At 47.8% G+C, this 15,583-nt stretch overlaps 1 protein-coding gene across 1 annotated transcript in view; it reads right to left on the bottom strand.

Moving 5' to 3' along the window:
* Positions 1-15,583, bottom strand: part of PRKAR1B (protein kinase cAMP-dependent type I regulatory subunit beta) — a 91,170-nt gene that overhangs the window by 15,053 nt on the left and 60,534 nt on the right. The window contains exon 8 of the mRNA XM_056866370.1: positions 11,533-11,654. Coding sequence (XP_056722348.1) covers positions 11,533-11,654 — 122 coding nt within the window. The remainder of the gene's footprint in view (positions 1-11,532; positions 11,655-15,583) is intronic.

Raw genomic sequence — 15,583 nt, 5'->3', positions numbered from 1 at the left:
TGGACCAGGCCCCTAGATGCCTCTTCTGGGCGCATCCCTACCCCAAACCTGGAGCTATCAATCCTGAAGAGCTCTTGTGAGGTGGGAAAATCAGGCTAGATAAAAAACAGTAATAAACAGAATCTTCTAGCCACAGGGTATGCACAGAGGAAAGGCTCACGAAAACCCAACATGCTCAGACTTTGCTAAGATCAAAGGGTGTGCAAGACGCGACATTTGTCCAGGGACAACGTGCAGTAGATTTACAAATCCAGATACACCCCCCCTCACCCCCACCTCATTTAGGAGCCCTCGGTGGGAACCACTCCGACTCACCCTCGCTAAGAACATGTTGGCATTTCCAGCACAAACCTCAATTTTAAGGGGTTTACGAATCATATGTTTTCTATCACATCTGGAAGAAGCTGTCGTTCCAGATGTGGATTTCAAAAACAGCAACGCCGATTTGTTGCGCTGCTGCATGTACAGCCGGCAAAAAGGGCGGCTTAAAGACACTTTAAAAAAACAACAACCAGGATTACATTCATCTAGCGCACTTCTCCCGTTGAGTTCCACGGCTCCTGAAGATGGACCAGGGATGGGCGATTGCTAGAACAGAGCCCAAATCCACGTTGTCAAGACCATCACACCACCGCACGAAGGGCGGTGTGTAAATCAAATAAATAAATAAAATAAATCTTATTATTCGTCCTTTGCAGAGTCTCCCAAGCTCTGCCTTTTCCACTCCCTGCTACCGGCTGCAGACACACCTCCTCCGCGTTGTGGTCAATTCTCCTTTCACCTTGCTTATGGTGGTTGGGGTTTTCAATTCCCCATATGCTTCTGGAATACTTTCTGGGTCTAGACTGAAAGTCATGCATTTTATTTTATTTTATTTTGGCCAAGAAGCACTTTACAAAAACATGAAATGCAATAGCTCCGGAATTGTTCAGGGACGCGTTTTTATAAAGGAAATAGGGCGACATCAAAACAGATTGGTCCAGGAGCCAGCGTGGTGTAGTGGTTAAGAGCGGTGGTTTGGAGCAGTGGACTCTGATCTGGAGAACCGGGTTTGATTCCCCCACTCCTTTACATGAGCGGCGGAGGCTGATCTGGAGAACCGGATCGGTTTCCCCCCACTCCTACACACGAAGCCAGCTGCGTGACCTTGGGCGAGTCACACTCTCTCAGCCCCACCTACCTCACAGGGTGTCTGTTGTGGGGAGGGGAAGGGAAGGTGATTGTAAGCCGGTTTGATTCTTCCTTAAGTGGGAGAGAAAGTCGGCAGATAAAAACCAACTCTTCTTCTTCTTCTTCTTCTTGTCTTCTTCTTCTCCTTCTTCTGGAAAAAGCACTGTGTCTCTACTGGTGTAATATCATGTTCTGCATTGTTTCACCAAGTTGTGTTTAATATTTCGGCTTCATTCTGACGACAGCCCCCGTTTCAATATTCTGTACTCCTAGTTGTATTACATTGCTTATCAGATGTATCATACTAATGGGTTACGTTGATTGACACTGGGTAATCTGGGTGCACGAATGGCATGCTGGGAATTTCATCAGTCATTGCTTTTTCAGAGCAAGTCTATAGTCCTTGTGGTTGCGAAGGGGGCTGGCTGCGCTTTTTATTGGTCAGGGGGGTGAGGCTTCGGTGACCAGCTGTTCCTTGGCTTTTTGACAGAGGGGTGTATTGTGCAAAATAAGTCAATGCATGGAAATGTTCAATCCGCACAATGTTATGCAGGTATTAAGACTTTAGCTTTGCTTATCACATAATTCTGTGGGCTTGGGGGAGGGAGGATTGCCAACCTCCAGGTGGGGCCTGGCATTTTCCCATAATTATAGCTGACCTCCAGGCAACAAAGATCATTTCCCCGGGAGAAAAAGTCTGCTTTAGAGAGAGGACTCTGTGGCAGTATATTCCGTTGTCTCCTCAAATTCCATTAGGGTTGCCAGCCTCCAGGCTGGTGGCAGGAGATCTCCAGCTATTACAACTGATCTCCAGCCGATAGAGATCTGTTCACGTGGAAAAAATGGCTGCTTTGGCCATTGGACTCTATGGCATTGAAGTCCCTCCCCTCCCCAAATCCCGCCCTTCTCAGGCTCTGCCCCAAAAAATCACCAGGTATTCCTCAACCCAGAGCTGGCAAACCCTAGCTGCCAGCCTCCAGGTGTTATCCAGAGAGCTCCTAGAATCACAACTGATCTCCAGACTACAGAGATCAGTTCCCCTGGAGAAAATGGATGCTTTGGAGGGTGGACTTTACAGCACTGTACCCCACAGAGGCCCCTGCCCTCCCCAGGCTCCAACCCTCCCCAAATCTCCAGTAATTTCCCAACCCAGAGTTGGTACCCCTGGGGGATTCTGAGCCAATGGCTGTCACCAGCCACAGAAGCTGGAGGACTCCAAATGCTCTCCCCCCCCACTCCAGTGCGGCCTCTGCAGTCTGCTCCTCTTCCTCATTAATAATTAATCATCCCGTCTTTCTTCGCGAGATTATCAGGCGTGATAGCACAGTGTGCACAAGGCGGGCAGACACCATTAACCCGTACCCAAGAAGGGCAGTCGGAAGTTCTCAGGCTCAGTCTGGCTAAGTGTGTGCCAAAGGGGTCCCCTGCGGGTTAAAATGTCAAGCAGGTTACAGTAACGGCATAGTCAAACCAGTCTGTCTGTCTGTCTTTCCTTCCTACTTTCTTTCTTTCTTTCCCTCTTTCTTTCTTTCTTTTTTCCTTCCTTCCTTCCTTCCTTCCTTCCTTCCTTCCTTCCTTCCTTCCTTCCTTCTTTCTTTCTTTCTTTCCTTCCTTCCTTCTTTCCTCCCTCCCTCCCTCCCTCCCTCCCTCTCTTTTCTTCCTTCCTTCCTTTCTTTTTCTTTCCTTCTTTCTTTCCTCCCTCCCTCTCTTTTCTTCCTTCCTTCCTTCCTCCTTCCTTCCTTCTTTTTTCTTTTTCTTTCTTCCTTTCTTTCTTTCCTTCTTTCCTCCCTCCCTCCCTCCCTCCCCCTCCCTCCCTCTCTTTCTTTCTTTCTTTCTTTCTTTCTTCCTCCCTCCCTCCCTCCCTCCCTTCCTTCCCTTCTCTTTCTTTCTTTCTTTCTTTCTTTCTTTCTTTCCTTCCTTCCTTCCTTCCTTCCTTCCTTCCTTCCTTCCTTCCTTCCTTCCTTCCTTCCTTCCGGATTCGTTTCCCCACTCCTCCACATGAAGCCAGCTGGGTGACCTTGGGCTAGTCACAGCTCTCTTAAGAGCTCTCTCAGCCCCAGCTACCTCCCAGGGTGGCTGTTGTGGGGAGGGGGAGGGAAGGCCATTGTAAGCCGGTTTGAGTCTCCCTTAAGTGGTAGAGAAAGTCGGCATATAAAAACGAAATCTTCTTAGAATCATAGAATCGTAGAGTTGGTTGGGACCACCAGGGTCATCTAGTCCAACCCCCCGCACAATGCAGGAAACTCACAACTACCTCCCCCACACACAACAAGGCCAAGATGCCCCCCCCAGAACTGCCCGAGTTCATAGAATCAGCATTGCTGACAGATAGCCATCTAGCCTCTTCTTCTTCTTCTTTAATTATACTGTTCATATGGCCACATACATATCACTCCAGAGGGTAAGCAAGCTTGGGCGACACACAGAAAGGGTGGCAATCGCTCACGTGAAACGAGTTGGCACGGCTCTACGACTTTCTCTTTTTAATTGCATCCTGCTCCCATTCTTCCTCCCCTCCATCCCCCCCACCCCCCAGCTGCCTTCCTGATCGCAAGCGATATTGTCTGGTTTCCCATCAACGATATGGCACGGGCCCAGCTGCTAATCCGGCACGGTGAAACGCTTGGCATGCCGGTATCAGGTGGGGGGGGGGGCTCTCCAGGCATACTTTCAGGGGTTCCATAACATAGCTCCGTACCATATACTGCGGTCGATGATGATAACTCGGGCCAAAGGATCTGATATGGGGGGGGCGTGGGGGGATGAGCGTGGGAGCAGTGAGGACGAGGATGGCCGGCCACAGCTGTGGGCTTCGGCATTCTTGGGCAGCTGAATCGGATCAGCTCCCCCCACCCCCGAGTCCTGTGCCCCTGAGTCAGCCTCGGGGAGTGTCCTGAGAGGAGGACCGGAGAAGACAGGGTTGCCAACCTCCAGGTACTAGCTGGAGATCTCCTGCTATTACAACTGATCTCCAGCTGATAGAGAGTTCGCCTGGAGGAAATGGCCGCTTTGGTGATTGGACTCTATGGCTAGAGTTGCCAACCTCCAGGTACAACAAAGAACAGCACTGATAACGGAACATATGATTATGCAAAAGTCAATATTAATTTTTTATACTTATATTGTGCAATATTGCTATTGTAACATACACTAATAAATTACAACAAACACAAGGCTATTTCTATTGCTAGCAGTGCACCAGTAATACATAGGATACCACAATGACAGCACAAAAGTCCGGATGTGAAGGACTAGTAAGGCAAAATATGTCAATTTCAAATTCCAGCAGTCAATGAAGTGCGCCGAAGATGCCACTGGATTCCATAACTGATCTCCAGCCGATAGAGATCAGTTCCCCTGGAGAAAATGGCCGCTTTGGCAATTGGACTCTATGGCTTTGAAGTCCCTCCCCACCCCAAACCCCACCCTCCTCAGGCTCCACCCCCAAATACCTCCCGCCGGTGATGAAGAGGGACCTAGCAACCCTAGGAGAGGAACTACCTCACTACCTTAGGATGCCCCTGTAGATAACTTCCCACAGAAGCCCCGCATGGCCCCACCCACTTTCTAAAACCGTTTGACCGGCACCAAGACAGGAGCCCGCAAGCACCATGCTGGGGAACCTTGGGCTATGCTGTCTCCCAGAGCATGGAGATAGTGAAGATCGCCATGTAATAGGACAATGGCAGTGTCAGGATTCCACCTAGGGTTGCCAGGTCCCCACTCACCTTTGGCAGGAGGTTGCTTTGCAGATGGTGTGTGCGCACGTGTGAGTTTGAGTGGTCTCCTCGTGAGGCGGCACTTCCAGTTGTAAACCGGAAGTACCGCATCGGCAACGCACGTGCACGGTTGCCCGCCGGCCCTCAGCTGGTCAGCGGGCAGAGGGGCACATTACCGGGGTTTTGCCCGCCTCCAGCAGGCACCTGGCAACCCTTAACCTGTTTTCCAATAATGCTGTACAAAAGGTGTGCTCCATAGTAGAATCGGTAAATTAGCAAAAAAAACCAACACTTTAATATACAGCCAGGCTCGGGAAAATAAGGGCTTTAAAAAAAAAAAAAAATAAACAACGACAGCACGCAGACAAAAGGTTTGCTTTAGATTAAATCTGTAGGGCAAAATCTCCGGAGCACTGTGTGTACTCTGCAGCAATGAGTTTTACGATATGACAGCCAATTTGTTTTTTGGGAACCGCGCATCTGTTATGAGGTTCCCTTTGCCAAGATCTAATTCTTTACGGCAACAACCGTTGCACGCCGCTTAAGGGCTCGCGGCCTCCGTGCCAGGACTCTCCGGCAGAATAATTCCATGACCTTGAAATCCAGCAGTTGCATTCCACATCTGCCCCGTCTGGGAAAGCCTGGAGTTGTTGTGTGTGAAAAGCTGGGTGGGAAACAAGATCTCCCCGAGGTCTGAAGGCAGAGAAAGGGATGGGAGGTTTGGCGGGCCGGGGTGGGAGGCAGAAAGCCGCCAACGTTTCTTTCATCTATTATTCCAGCAAAGAAATCAGAGCTCCCGGCTATTTTGGGGGAAGGTCAGACATTCTAAATAGTAAATGAAGTTTGGTACAATGACAATAGAAGGGACAACAAAACAAACTAATTTTTTTTAAATCATAATGCCAGATAAATATTTACATGTGGATTCTGAGCCTTCAAGGCATTAACTTGTTGCTCTCTCTACAACAACCCTGCAAGGAAGACCCATATTTTTTTGTTTAGGAAATGTCTAACACTTTTCGGCCATATATGCCTGGGAGGTTTTGCATTGGATTTGCTGCTCTCTAGATGCACATTTTCCCCATCCAAATTCTTAAAACTCAAAAAAGCCCCCATGTAGAGTTCTGAGAATTCGGATGGGGAAAATGTGCATCTAGAGAGTGGCAAACCCAAGGCAAAACCTTCCATGCATAAATGGCCTTCAACAGTTAAGGATTTTTAAAAGGAAATTTTAAAAAGAACCAAGGCAGCAACAGGTACCATTGCACTAGGCTTGCCAACCTCCAGGTGGGGGCAGGAGTTCTCCTGGCATTACTTTATTGAGGTTTAATAGCCCATAGGCCATCCACCAGAAGAATTTAAGAAATAGAAATAACAGCAAAACTACATTTAGCCATGTCAACTGTGCAATTTTTTTTGCTGTAGCCACTTATTTCACACACTGCTGTGTCCTGGGAGTGGAGAAGGGGATATTCTAGGGTTGCCAATCTCCAGGTGGGGTCTGGAGACCTCCTGGAAACACAACTGATCTCCATACTGTAGAGATCAGTTCCCTGGAGGAAATGGCAGCTTCAGAGGGTGGACTCTGTGGTATAGGAGTAACAACAGCCCTAGAGTGACACGCCAGCGCAGCTGAACTCTCTCACCTCCTCAGACTCTGCCCCCAAATTAGGGTTGCCAACCTCCAGGTACTAGCTAGAGATCTTCTGCTATTACAACTGATCTCAAGTGAAAGAGATCAGTTCCCCTGGAGAAAATGGCCGCTTTGGCAATTGGACTCTATGGCATTGAAGTCCCTCCCCTCCCCAAACCATGCCTCCCTCAGGCTCCACCCCAGAAACCTCCCGCCAATGGCAAAGAGGGACCTGGCAACCCTACCCCAAATCTCCAGGAATTTCCCAAGCCAGAGACACAACCCTACGTCACACACACCTGCAGTTAAGACACGTTTGCATCATATCAGTTTTGATTTTGATTTTAAAAGGCTCTTTATCAATACCATTGTACAGGTCAGGAGTAGGGCTGCCAACCTCCAGGTGGTGGCTGGAGATCTCCCGCTATTACAACAGAACTCCAACCAATAGAGATCAGTTCACCTGGAGAAAATGGCCTCTTTGGCAATTGGACTCTATGGCATTGAAGTCCCTCCCCACCATCCTCAGGCTCCACCCCTAAAATCTCCAGGTATTTCCCAACCCAGAGCTGGCAACCCAAGTCAGGAGTCACAGGCCCTCGTGGTATGCTTACGACTTCTCAGATTCCTTATCTGAAGAAACGGCTTTATTTTTCCTCTGCCTGTTTGCCTCCATAAACAAGAAGCTGACGACATTAAAACCAGTGTGTCATAAACACAATGCAAAGCACAAACAGTTCACATAGCATCAAATGATTAAAAAGAAAAAATAAACTTCAACACAGAAATCCTCGCCAAACAGCCTGAACAATCAAAACAGTAGCAGCCCATTGCAACTGACCTGCTTTCCTCTCATCAAAAGCTCTCCTAAGCAGAATGGTCTTGACCTGTCCTATAAAGCAGGGGAGAGGAGGACCACTCCTACCGAAAAAGTCATTGCCTACAACGGCCACCAATCCGATTTCTGGCAGGATGCAGCAAGATCTCAGACAACGTTCTGAGCACACAGGCACGTTTTTATGGGGAAAGGCAACCCCTTGGATTAGGGTTGCCAGGTCCCTCTTTGCCACTGGCGGGAGGTTTTTGGGGCCGCTGTGTTTGGGGCAGCAGGGCTTTTCTTATGTTCTTATGTGGTGATGGCTACCATCTTGGAAGGCTTGAAGAGGGGAGTGGACATGTTCACGGAGAAGAGGGCTATCCATGGCTACTAGTCAAAATGGATACTAGTTATGATGCATGCCTATTCTCTCCAGGATCAGAGGAGCAGGCCTATCATATTCGGTGCTGTGGAAGATGGGCAGGATGCTGCTGCGGTCGTCTTGCTTGTGGGCTTCCTAGAGGCACCTGGTTGGCCACCGTGTGAACAGACTGCTGGACTTGATGGGCCTTGGTCTGATCCAGCAGGGCTTTTTGTATGTTCTTGTGTGGTGATGGCTACCATCTTGGAAGGCTTTAAGAGGGGAGTGGACATGTTCTTGGAGGAGAGGGCTATCCATGGCTACTAGTCATGATGCATACCTGTTCTCTCCAGGATCAGAGGAGCGTGCCTATTATATTAGATGCTGTGGAAGACAGGCAGGACAATACTGCTGCAGTTGTCTTGTTTGTGGGCTTCCTAGAGGCACCTGCCTGTGTGAACAGACTGCTGGGCTTGATGGGCTTTGGTCTGATCCAGCATGGCTCTTCTTATATTCTTATGTTCTTAAATAGGACACACCTTCACACCACAAAAATTGCCAAGGATGTGGCAATTTCAGGCACTTGAGTGAGGGAGAAAAGAACGATTGAGGATCGTATATGGGAAACTCTTCTCCACCACTACCAGTACTTGGTTAGAAAATGTAATCTGTGAAATGCCCTTGAATAAGACTGGCCAAATTCCTCCATCCTGAATTAGGAGGGATGTGCGTGTCTCTTTATCTCCCCCCACGCCTGTACTCATAACTCCAGCGGCTATCGGAGATGGCAGGCCGTAGCAGAAGTTTTTATCGCCCCCTTGGCTCCGGAGGGGAATGTGCCAACAAAAAGAATATTGCTTTTGCTGGCGGTCCCCCGAAGCGCCACCTTTTCCAGAATTACTTTACCCGGTTCCTAAACATGTTTGATTTTGTTTTCTCCCCCTTGTCTTTCACACCGCTTGGAAACAGCTGGGGCTGTGGATATCGAGAGGAGAGGGAGGCGAGCACTCCCCCACGGTTTCGGCACAGAGTGTTAAATTCTCCAGATATGTTATGGCTATAAATTCCCTGAGAAATGAGGTTTCAAATTGCAGTCCCAAACCGATGAGAACTAAGTGGGATGGTAGAATCAGCACGGCATGTCTACACGGCACACATAATTCGGTGTGACGGCGATTCTATCTCAATGGGGAATCCTGGGAATTGTGGTCTGAGTGTGTGTGGGGGGGGACACCCCTCAAAAAGCCAAACTACAGGTCCCAAGATCCATTGAAGGAAGCTGTGAACTGACGGTTCGAGTGGTGTGAAACAGAAGACATTTGTACATAGCAATTGCAGGGATATGCAGACAACTTTTTTCTGTGCCAACCTGCCCAGGTTCCAAGATCCATGCACGGTGACAGTCTTACTTGAAATTAAACTACCTGGGAACCAGGGGGAGGGATCAACATGGAGCCAGCACAGAATGGGCAAAAGCAGGAGCTGTGATTCCAGCATGACAGCGAAAAACAAGAAAAGGGAAAGGGAAATCTGACCAAGGTCAAGATGAATCCGTGCCATAGTATTCCCCATTACTATGTATGAGTGTGAAAGTTGGACAATGAAGAAAGCAGACAGAAAGGGAGTTGATTCATTTGAACCGTAGTGTTGGAAGAGAGTTAAGCTTGAAATCTCCCTAGAAGCTACAATGACTGAACTGAAGCTATCATACTTTGGACACATTATGAGAAGACGAGAGGCACTGGAAAAGACAGTCATGCTAGGAAAAGTCGAAGGCGGCAGGAAAAGAGGAATACCCAACAAGAGATGGATTGACTCTATAAAGGAAGCCACAGCTCTCAGTTTGCAAGACCTGAGCAAGGCTGTTAATGATAGGATGTTTTGGAGGACATTGATTCGTAGGGTCACCATGAGTCGAAAGCGACTTGACGGCACTTAAAACACACACGGCAGGCCCCAACATGAGCCAGGCCGATGCAACAGTTTCTCACGGTGATATTAGAACAGAAGGAGAAGACTGTAACATAGAAAATAGCCCGTCATGTCTGGGATTTTGTGCCATTTTCCAGCTGTGTGGATTGCACCACCCATAGCAACCTTACAAGGGGAGGGGCTGTGGCTCAGCGGTAGAGCATCTGCTTGGCATGCAGAAGGTCCCAGGTTCAATCCCCGGCATCTCCAGTTGAAGGGACTAGGCAAGGAGGTGATGTGAAAGACCTTTCTCTGCCTGAGACCCTGGAGAGCCGCTGCCTGTCTCAGTAGACAATACTGACTTTGATGGACCAAGGGTCTGATTCAGTAGAAGGCAGCTTCATGTGTACAATTCTTGGACCCTAATGGAAACCAGAACCTTTACCACATGGCTTGTGAGGAGCTGGCTAGACCCAAACGATCAGCCATGCTGTGAAACCAGAAATTATGCAGAGTCATCCTCTCTCTCTCCTCTCTCTCTCTCCTCTCTCTCAAGCAGTAGTTTTCAGACTGTCTTCCCAGGAAATGAGATTCCTCGGAAGCTTATCGAGGATTCTTCTGTGATGGGATCAGTTGGAATGGATCAGCCACCCTCAAAGTCATCTTGGCTACCCTGATGGATCCTCCCTTGCAGAGACAAATGCATTCTCAGATGTTTTCTGATTTTGCACAGTCTGGCCAAGTTAATACCCTTGAACATGCCCCGGGAACTTTTTCAACACACATTTCCCCCCTTCCTGGCAGGCATTCTGGGGTTCTCCAGTGGACAAACGGATATGCCCAGAGCTCCCCGAAAAGAGAAAGTTTGAAAACTACCGCTCTCCAATGTAGGGTGCTGAATTTGAAAACCTCACTGAATATTTTGTAATGCAAGTTAACCCAGCGGTAATTCCATTGACTGTAGAAGTGGCTCTGAGCCTGGAACTTAACTAAGGGTCTCCTTATTACTTTGGTGAGAATGTTCTACCCTGCAATGCTCTTAGCCACAGCTTATGAGATAGTTTACAACCAACTGCCCAAGGGGACATGAAGCACAATAAATGTGATTCAAATCACACTACAAGATTAAAAAAAATACAAGTAAAATCCAGCAGCACCTTGACCTGGATAGCCCAGACTAGCCCCGTCTCATCAGATCTCGGAAGCTAAGCAGGGTCAGCCCTGGTTAGTACAAGGAAGTCCAGGGTTAGTACACAGAAGCCTGTTTAGCCTGAAAAGGAGAACACTGAGAGGAGACATGATAACCATCTTCAAGTACTTAAAGGGCTGTCATCAAGAGGAAGGTGCCGAGTTGTTTTCTGTTGCCCCAGAAGGTCAGACCAGAACCAACAGGCTGAAATTAAATCAGAAGAGTTTCCATCTAGCCATTAGGAAGAATCTTCTGACAGTTAGAGGGGTTCCTCAGTGGAACAGGCTTCCTCGGGAGGTGGTAACCTCTCCTTCCCTGGAGGTTTTTAAGCAGAGGCTAGATGGCCATCTGTCAGCAATGCTGATTCTATGACCTTAGGCAGTTCTTGGGAAAGAGGGCATCTTGGCCATCTTCTGGGCACTGGGGTGTGTAGGGGAGGTAGTTGTGAGTTTCCTGCATTGTGCAGGGGGTTGGACTAGATGACCCTGGTGGTCCCTTCCAACTCTATGATTCTATGATTCTAAGCAGGCAATGGCAAACCACCTCTGTTCATTTCTTCCCTTGAAAACCCTACAGGGTCACCATAAGTCGTCTGCGACTTGACGGCACTTTCCACCACCAAAATCCAGCAGCAACCCCACACACAGAGAGACCAAAACAGCTCGATTTCAGCCCATTTGCAGATGATAACACATTGTTGGCAAACTCTTGCCATTGCAAAGTCAGTCTTACCTCTGTGATGATGAAAAAGTCATCCCCTGGTTCACCCTGCACCACAATTTTCTCTCCATCTTCAAACTGGACAGGTTCTAGGGCATCGGCGACCGTCAGTCGTTCCCATTTATCCAGTGATTCTTTTTTTTAAAAGAAGAAGAAGAAGCAATCAGCACAGTCAGAATTTCAATGCATCTATCTCAAGACTCTGTTTGCTTCCAACAACTATGGTCTTTTATGCATGGCTGTTTCACTCGCCATCACCACTTCGATGACTTTGTAGTGTGGGGTAGTGGTTAAGAGCAGTGGTTTGGAGCGGTGGACTCTGATCTGAGAACCGGGTTTGATTCCCTCTCCTCCACATGAGCAGCGGAGGCTAATCTGGTGAACTGGATTTGTTTCCCCACTCAAAACATGAAGCCAGCAGGGTGAACTTGAGCTAGTCACAGCTATCTCAGCCCCACCTACCTCCCACAGTGTCTGTTATGGGGAGGGGAAGGGAAGGTGATTGTAAGCCGGTTTGAGTCTCCCTTAAGTGGTAGAGGAAGTCGGCATATAAAAACCATTTCTTCTTCTTCTTCTTCTTCTTCTTCTTCTTCTTCTTCTTCTTCTTCTTCTTGTCTTTGCGTTGATTATGCTTGCCATTTCTGACCGTCAGAGGCCGCCTCCCTCTCCCCCTGCCTTTCCTCATGTTTTGCCCACGTTTTCAGGGACCTGTTTTTCTTGAATTTGAAAATGCGGGGAAACGCAGGGGGGGGAGAGCAAGGCGACCTCTGATGGCCGGAAACGGCATGCATAATCAACGCAAAGACCCTGAATTCATTGGAAGGGTGACAAACAAGTGAAACAACCATGCATAAAAGACCTATATTTATTTATTAAAGTATTTCTGACCTGCCTTTTCCTACCGATGCAAGTTCAAGAAGGCTTTCGGTACAAACAAACTTGAAAAAAACACAGAACAACAACTTTCAGACCACACATGTACCCCTTAACACATGAACCTCGTACATCTAATATTTCAGGCTTCACCCTTGAACACATTTAGTCCCTACTGGGATGTACTTATTAATAAACATGCTCAGGAATGCACTGTTCATCTAGAAAAGACTCACTTCCAAATGTTTTTCGTGGGTTGGCTTCACGAAACTCTGCAATTCTGTGCGTATCCCTAACAATTGAACTGCAAAGCCGATGTCCACAGAGGGATTTAACATGCAGAAATTTTCTATTTTAAATCTGTGTGGTCCAAATCCCAAAGCAAAACAATACAGATAAAAGGCATGTTCTATTAGGATTTGTAATCAACAGGCTTTGTAATTTAAAATGTAATTTTATGTGATACATTCAGATAATTTTTCTCCCCCCAAAATGTTGCTCTTTGCTTCCTGGGTAGGCCAAAATCGCTTTGTAGCAAACCAGAATGAAAGTAGGGGAAAGACTGCAATTTCTAAACATGGGGCGGGGCGGCAGAAGCAAATCAATTTAAAAAGATCCAACAGCAATGTGTCAAACATAACAAAAAATGCAAATTTCTGACCAGATACCCAGGACTAGGGTTGCTAGGTCAAGGTTGGGAAATACCTGGAAATGTTTGGGGGTGGAACCTGAGGAGGGCAGGGTTTGGGGAGGGGAGGGATTTCAATGCCATAGAGTCCAATTGCGAAAGCAGTAATTTTCTCCGGGGAACTGATCTCTGTCACCTGGAGATCAGTTGTAATAGCAGGAGATCTCTAAACACAACCTGGAGGCTGGGAACCCTACCCAGGACCGATGTCTTCATACTATTTTAAACCAAATGGCTGCAATGGCAGCTTGTTGTCTGTTGGCTAGATGTGAAAAATAATTGGAGACATTCCCATTAAGCATCACTCCAACAGCCACTGCCACCATGGCCCCAACTTCCCAGTCTCCCACTGGTTGGCAACCCTTGCCAGGTGGGTTGTGAGGTCAGCGGGGAGGGTGAGTCGGGGAGAAGAATGGATGGCAAACTCAGGGTTCGTCTCTGCATAAGGTGCAAAATGGCCATGAAATGTAGGATTTTTGCTCAATATCGATACATACTTATTAAGACCCAACCAAAACAATAAGAGAGCATTTCGTTCAGTGTTAAGTGATGCTGGAGTTCTGCACTGCAAGCTGGGGAGGCAAGAAGCAACAGGGAGGAAAATCCCCAAACTAAGTTTAGACGCGTGTCCCAAAAAGCAAAGGAACTTTACAAGTGGGCCCCTCTTCAAAACACCTGAGAGCCGCTGACTTAATTTGATTACGGGAGTCCACCTCTGAAGAGCTTTACCCTTTGGATTTGATTCAGAAGGACTGATTGAGACGATTATATCTGAACAGCACAGGTGCAGGGGACCGTCAAAACACTTGCTGTAATTTGCCATAATTGGCACTCTTCATTTATGACGGGAAAATGAGCGGCAGAGAAGGCACTTTGCCAATCCTAAACATTTTAAAGTAAATGGCTTGATCAGCCAGACCTTTTCCTAAGCCTGCGAGTTCTAATTCCCCCCCCCTATCTCCTTTCGAGATCTGAACGGAAGTTCAAATACTTTTTCTCAGCTTGCTTTTTCCCTATCCGTGGGGTGGCCAGCGATGGCCCAGCAACCAGTGAGAGTCCAGGGGGGCAGAGGCATGGAGGGTGCTGTTGGTGATGGCACGAAGAAACCTGAAAAAGATGTGATGCCTCTCTAGTAATTGCTGGAAACGCTATGATAAAACCATAAGAGTTTTTTCTTAACAGTTAGAGCGGTTCCTCGGTGGAACAGGCTTCCTTGGGAGGTGGTAAGCTCTCCTTCCCTGGAGGTTTTTAAGCAGAGGCTAGATGGCCATCTGTCAGCAATGCTGATTCTATGACCTTAGGCAGTTCATGTGAGGGAGGGCACCTTGGCCATCTTCTGGGCATGGAGTAGGGGTCACTGAGGGTGTGTGGGGGAGGTAGTTGTGAAATTCCTGCATTGTGCAGGGGGTTGGACTAGATGACCCTGGGGGTCCCTTCCAACTCTATGATTCTATGACTCTATGAGTTTGGGGCAATTCCTAAAGAGGACTGATGTCACTTCTGGGTTTTCCCAGGAAGTGATATCACAACATCGGTCTATGGGCGATTTAAAAAACCTCTCCTGCCACTACTCTGAGAGGTGGCAGAAAGAGTGGGTTGCCAGCGGGAGATATGGCAATCCTGCCTCCAAGATATCAAGCACATTACAGTAGAGGTACATCTGCCAGTATGTATGGGGAGAGGCTGTGGCTCAGTAGCAGAGCATCTGCTTGGCATGCAGAAAGTCCCAGGTTCAATCCCAGGTAGAGGTCTTTCACATCACCTACTTGCCTAGTCCCTTTAACTGGAGATGCCAGGGATTGAACCTGGGACCTTCTGCATGCCAAGCAGAGGCTCTACCACTGAGCCACCACAGCCCCTCCCCAGGTTCCCTGGATACGCTAGCCACTCCAGTCATGATAGTGTTTTAATGGTGAATTTTCTGCTCGTAGACAAGAATCCCACCATCTCACACACAGTGGCAAAGTTCTACTATATTGCTACCAGAATACAGAGAGTGTCGTTGCAATGTGAAACAGCTTGCTAACTATACTATTGTATGGTTGTATACTGCTGTGATTGCTTTCTTTTATTGTTATGCTGGTCAAGGACTGTATTTTAATCAATCTCTAAATCTCTCGACTTAGTTGCATGGGCATTGAAGGCTAATGAGAATCCCCTTCGTCTGGAGAAAATAATTTCTCGCCCGTCAGCTGGAAAACTAATTGCTCCTGGCGCGTCCCTATCTCCTCCATCCTCCCTGCCTTCCCCGACTGCCCACATGAGAAATGATTATGAGGATTATGGGGAGGAGGGAAATGCCCACTCAAATCTTCCAGGAAGGGCTGTGCTCACAGAAAACTCCCCAGTGTACGTGAGGTTGAAGAGGAAAGTCTGACTCTTCTCTTGTATCTGTTTTCGCTTCTTTTTCCACATCCTACTTCTCGGCAAGTGGGCTACGGAGTTGCTACTGTGATTTCCAGTGCGCGTGGTTTTCACCCTCTCATTGATGACTGAAGATGT

The sequence above is a fragment of the Euleptes europaea genome, chromosome 21, assembly GCF_029931775.1.
Source record: "Euleptes europaea isolate rEulEur1 chromosome 21, rEulEur1.hap1, whole genome shotgun sequence".
Taxonomy (NCBI): Eukaryota; Metazoa; Chordata; class Lepidosauria; order Squamata; family Sphaerodactylidae; genus Euleptes; species Euleptes europaea.
Note: the sequence above shows the minus strand (reverse complement) of the source record. Positions and strands in the feature narration are given on the sequence as shown.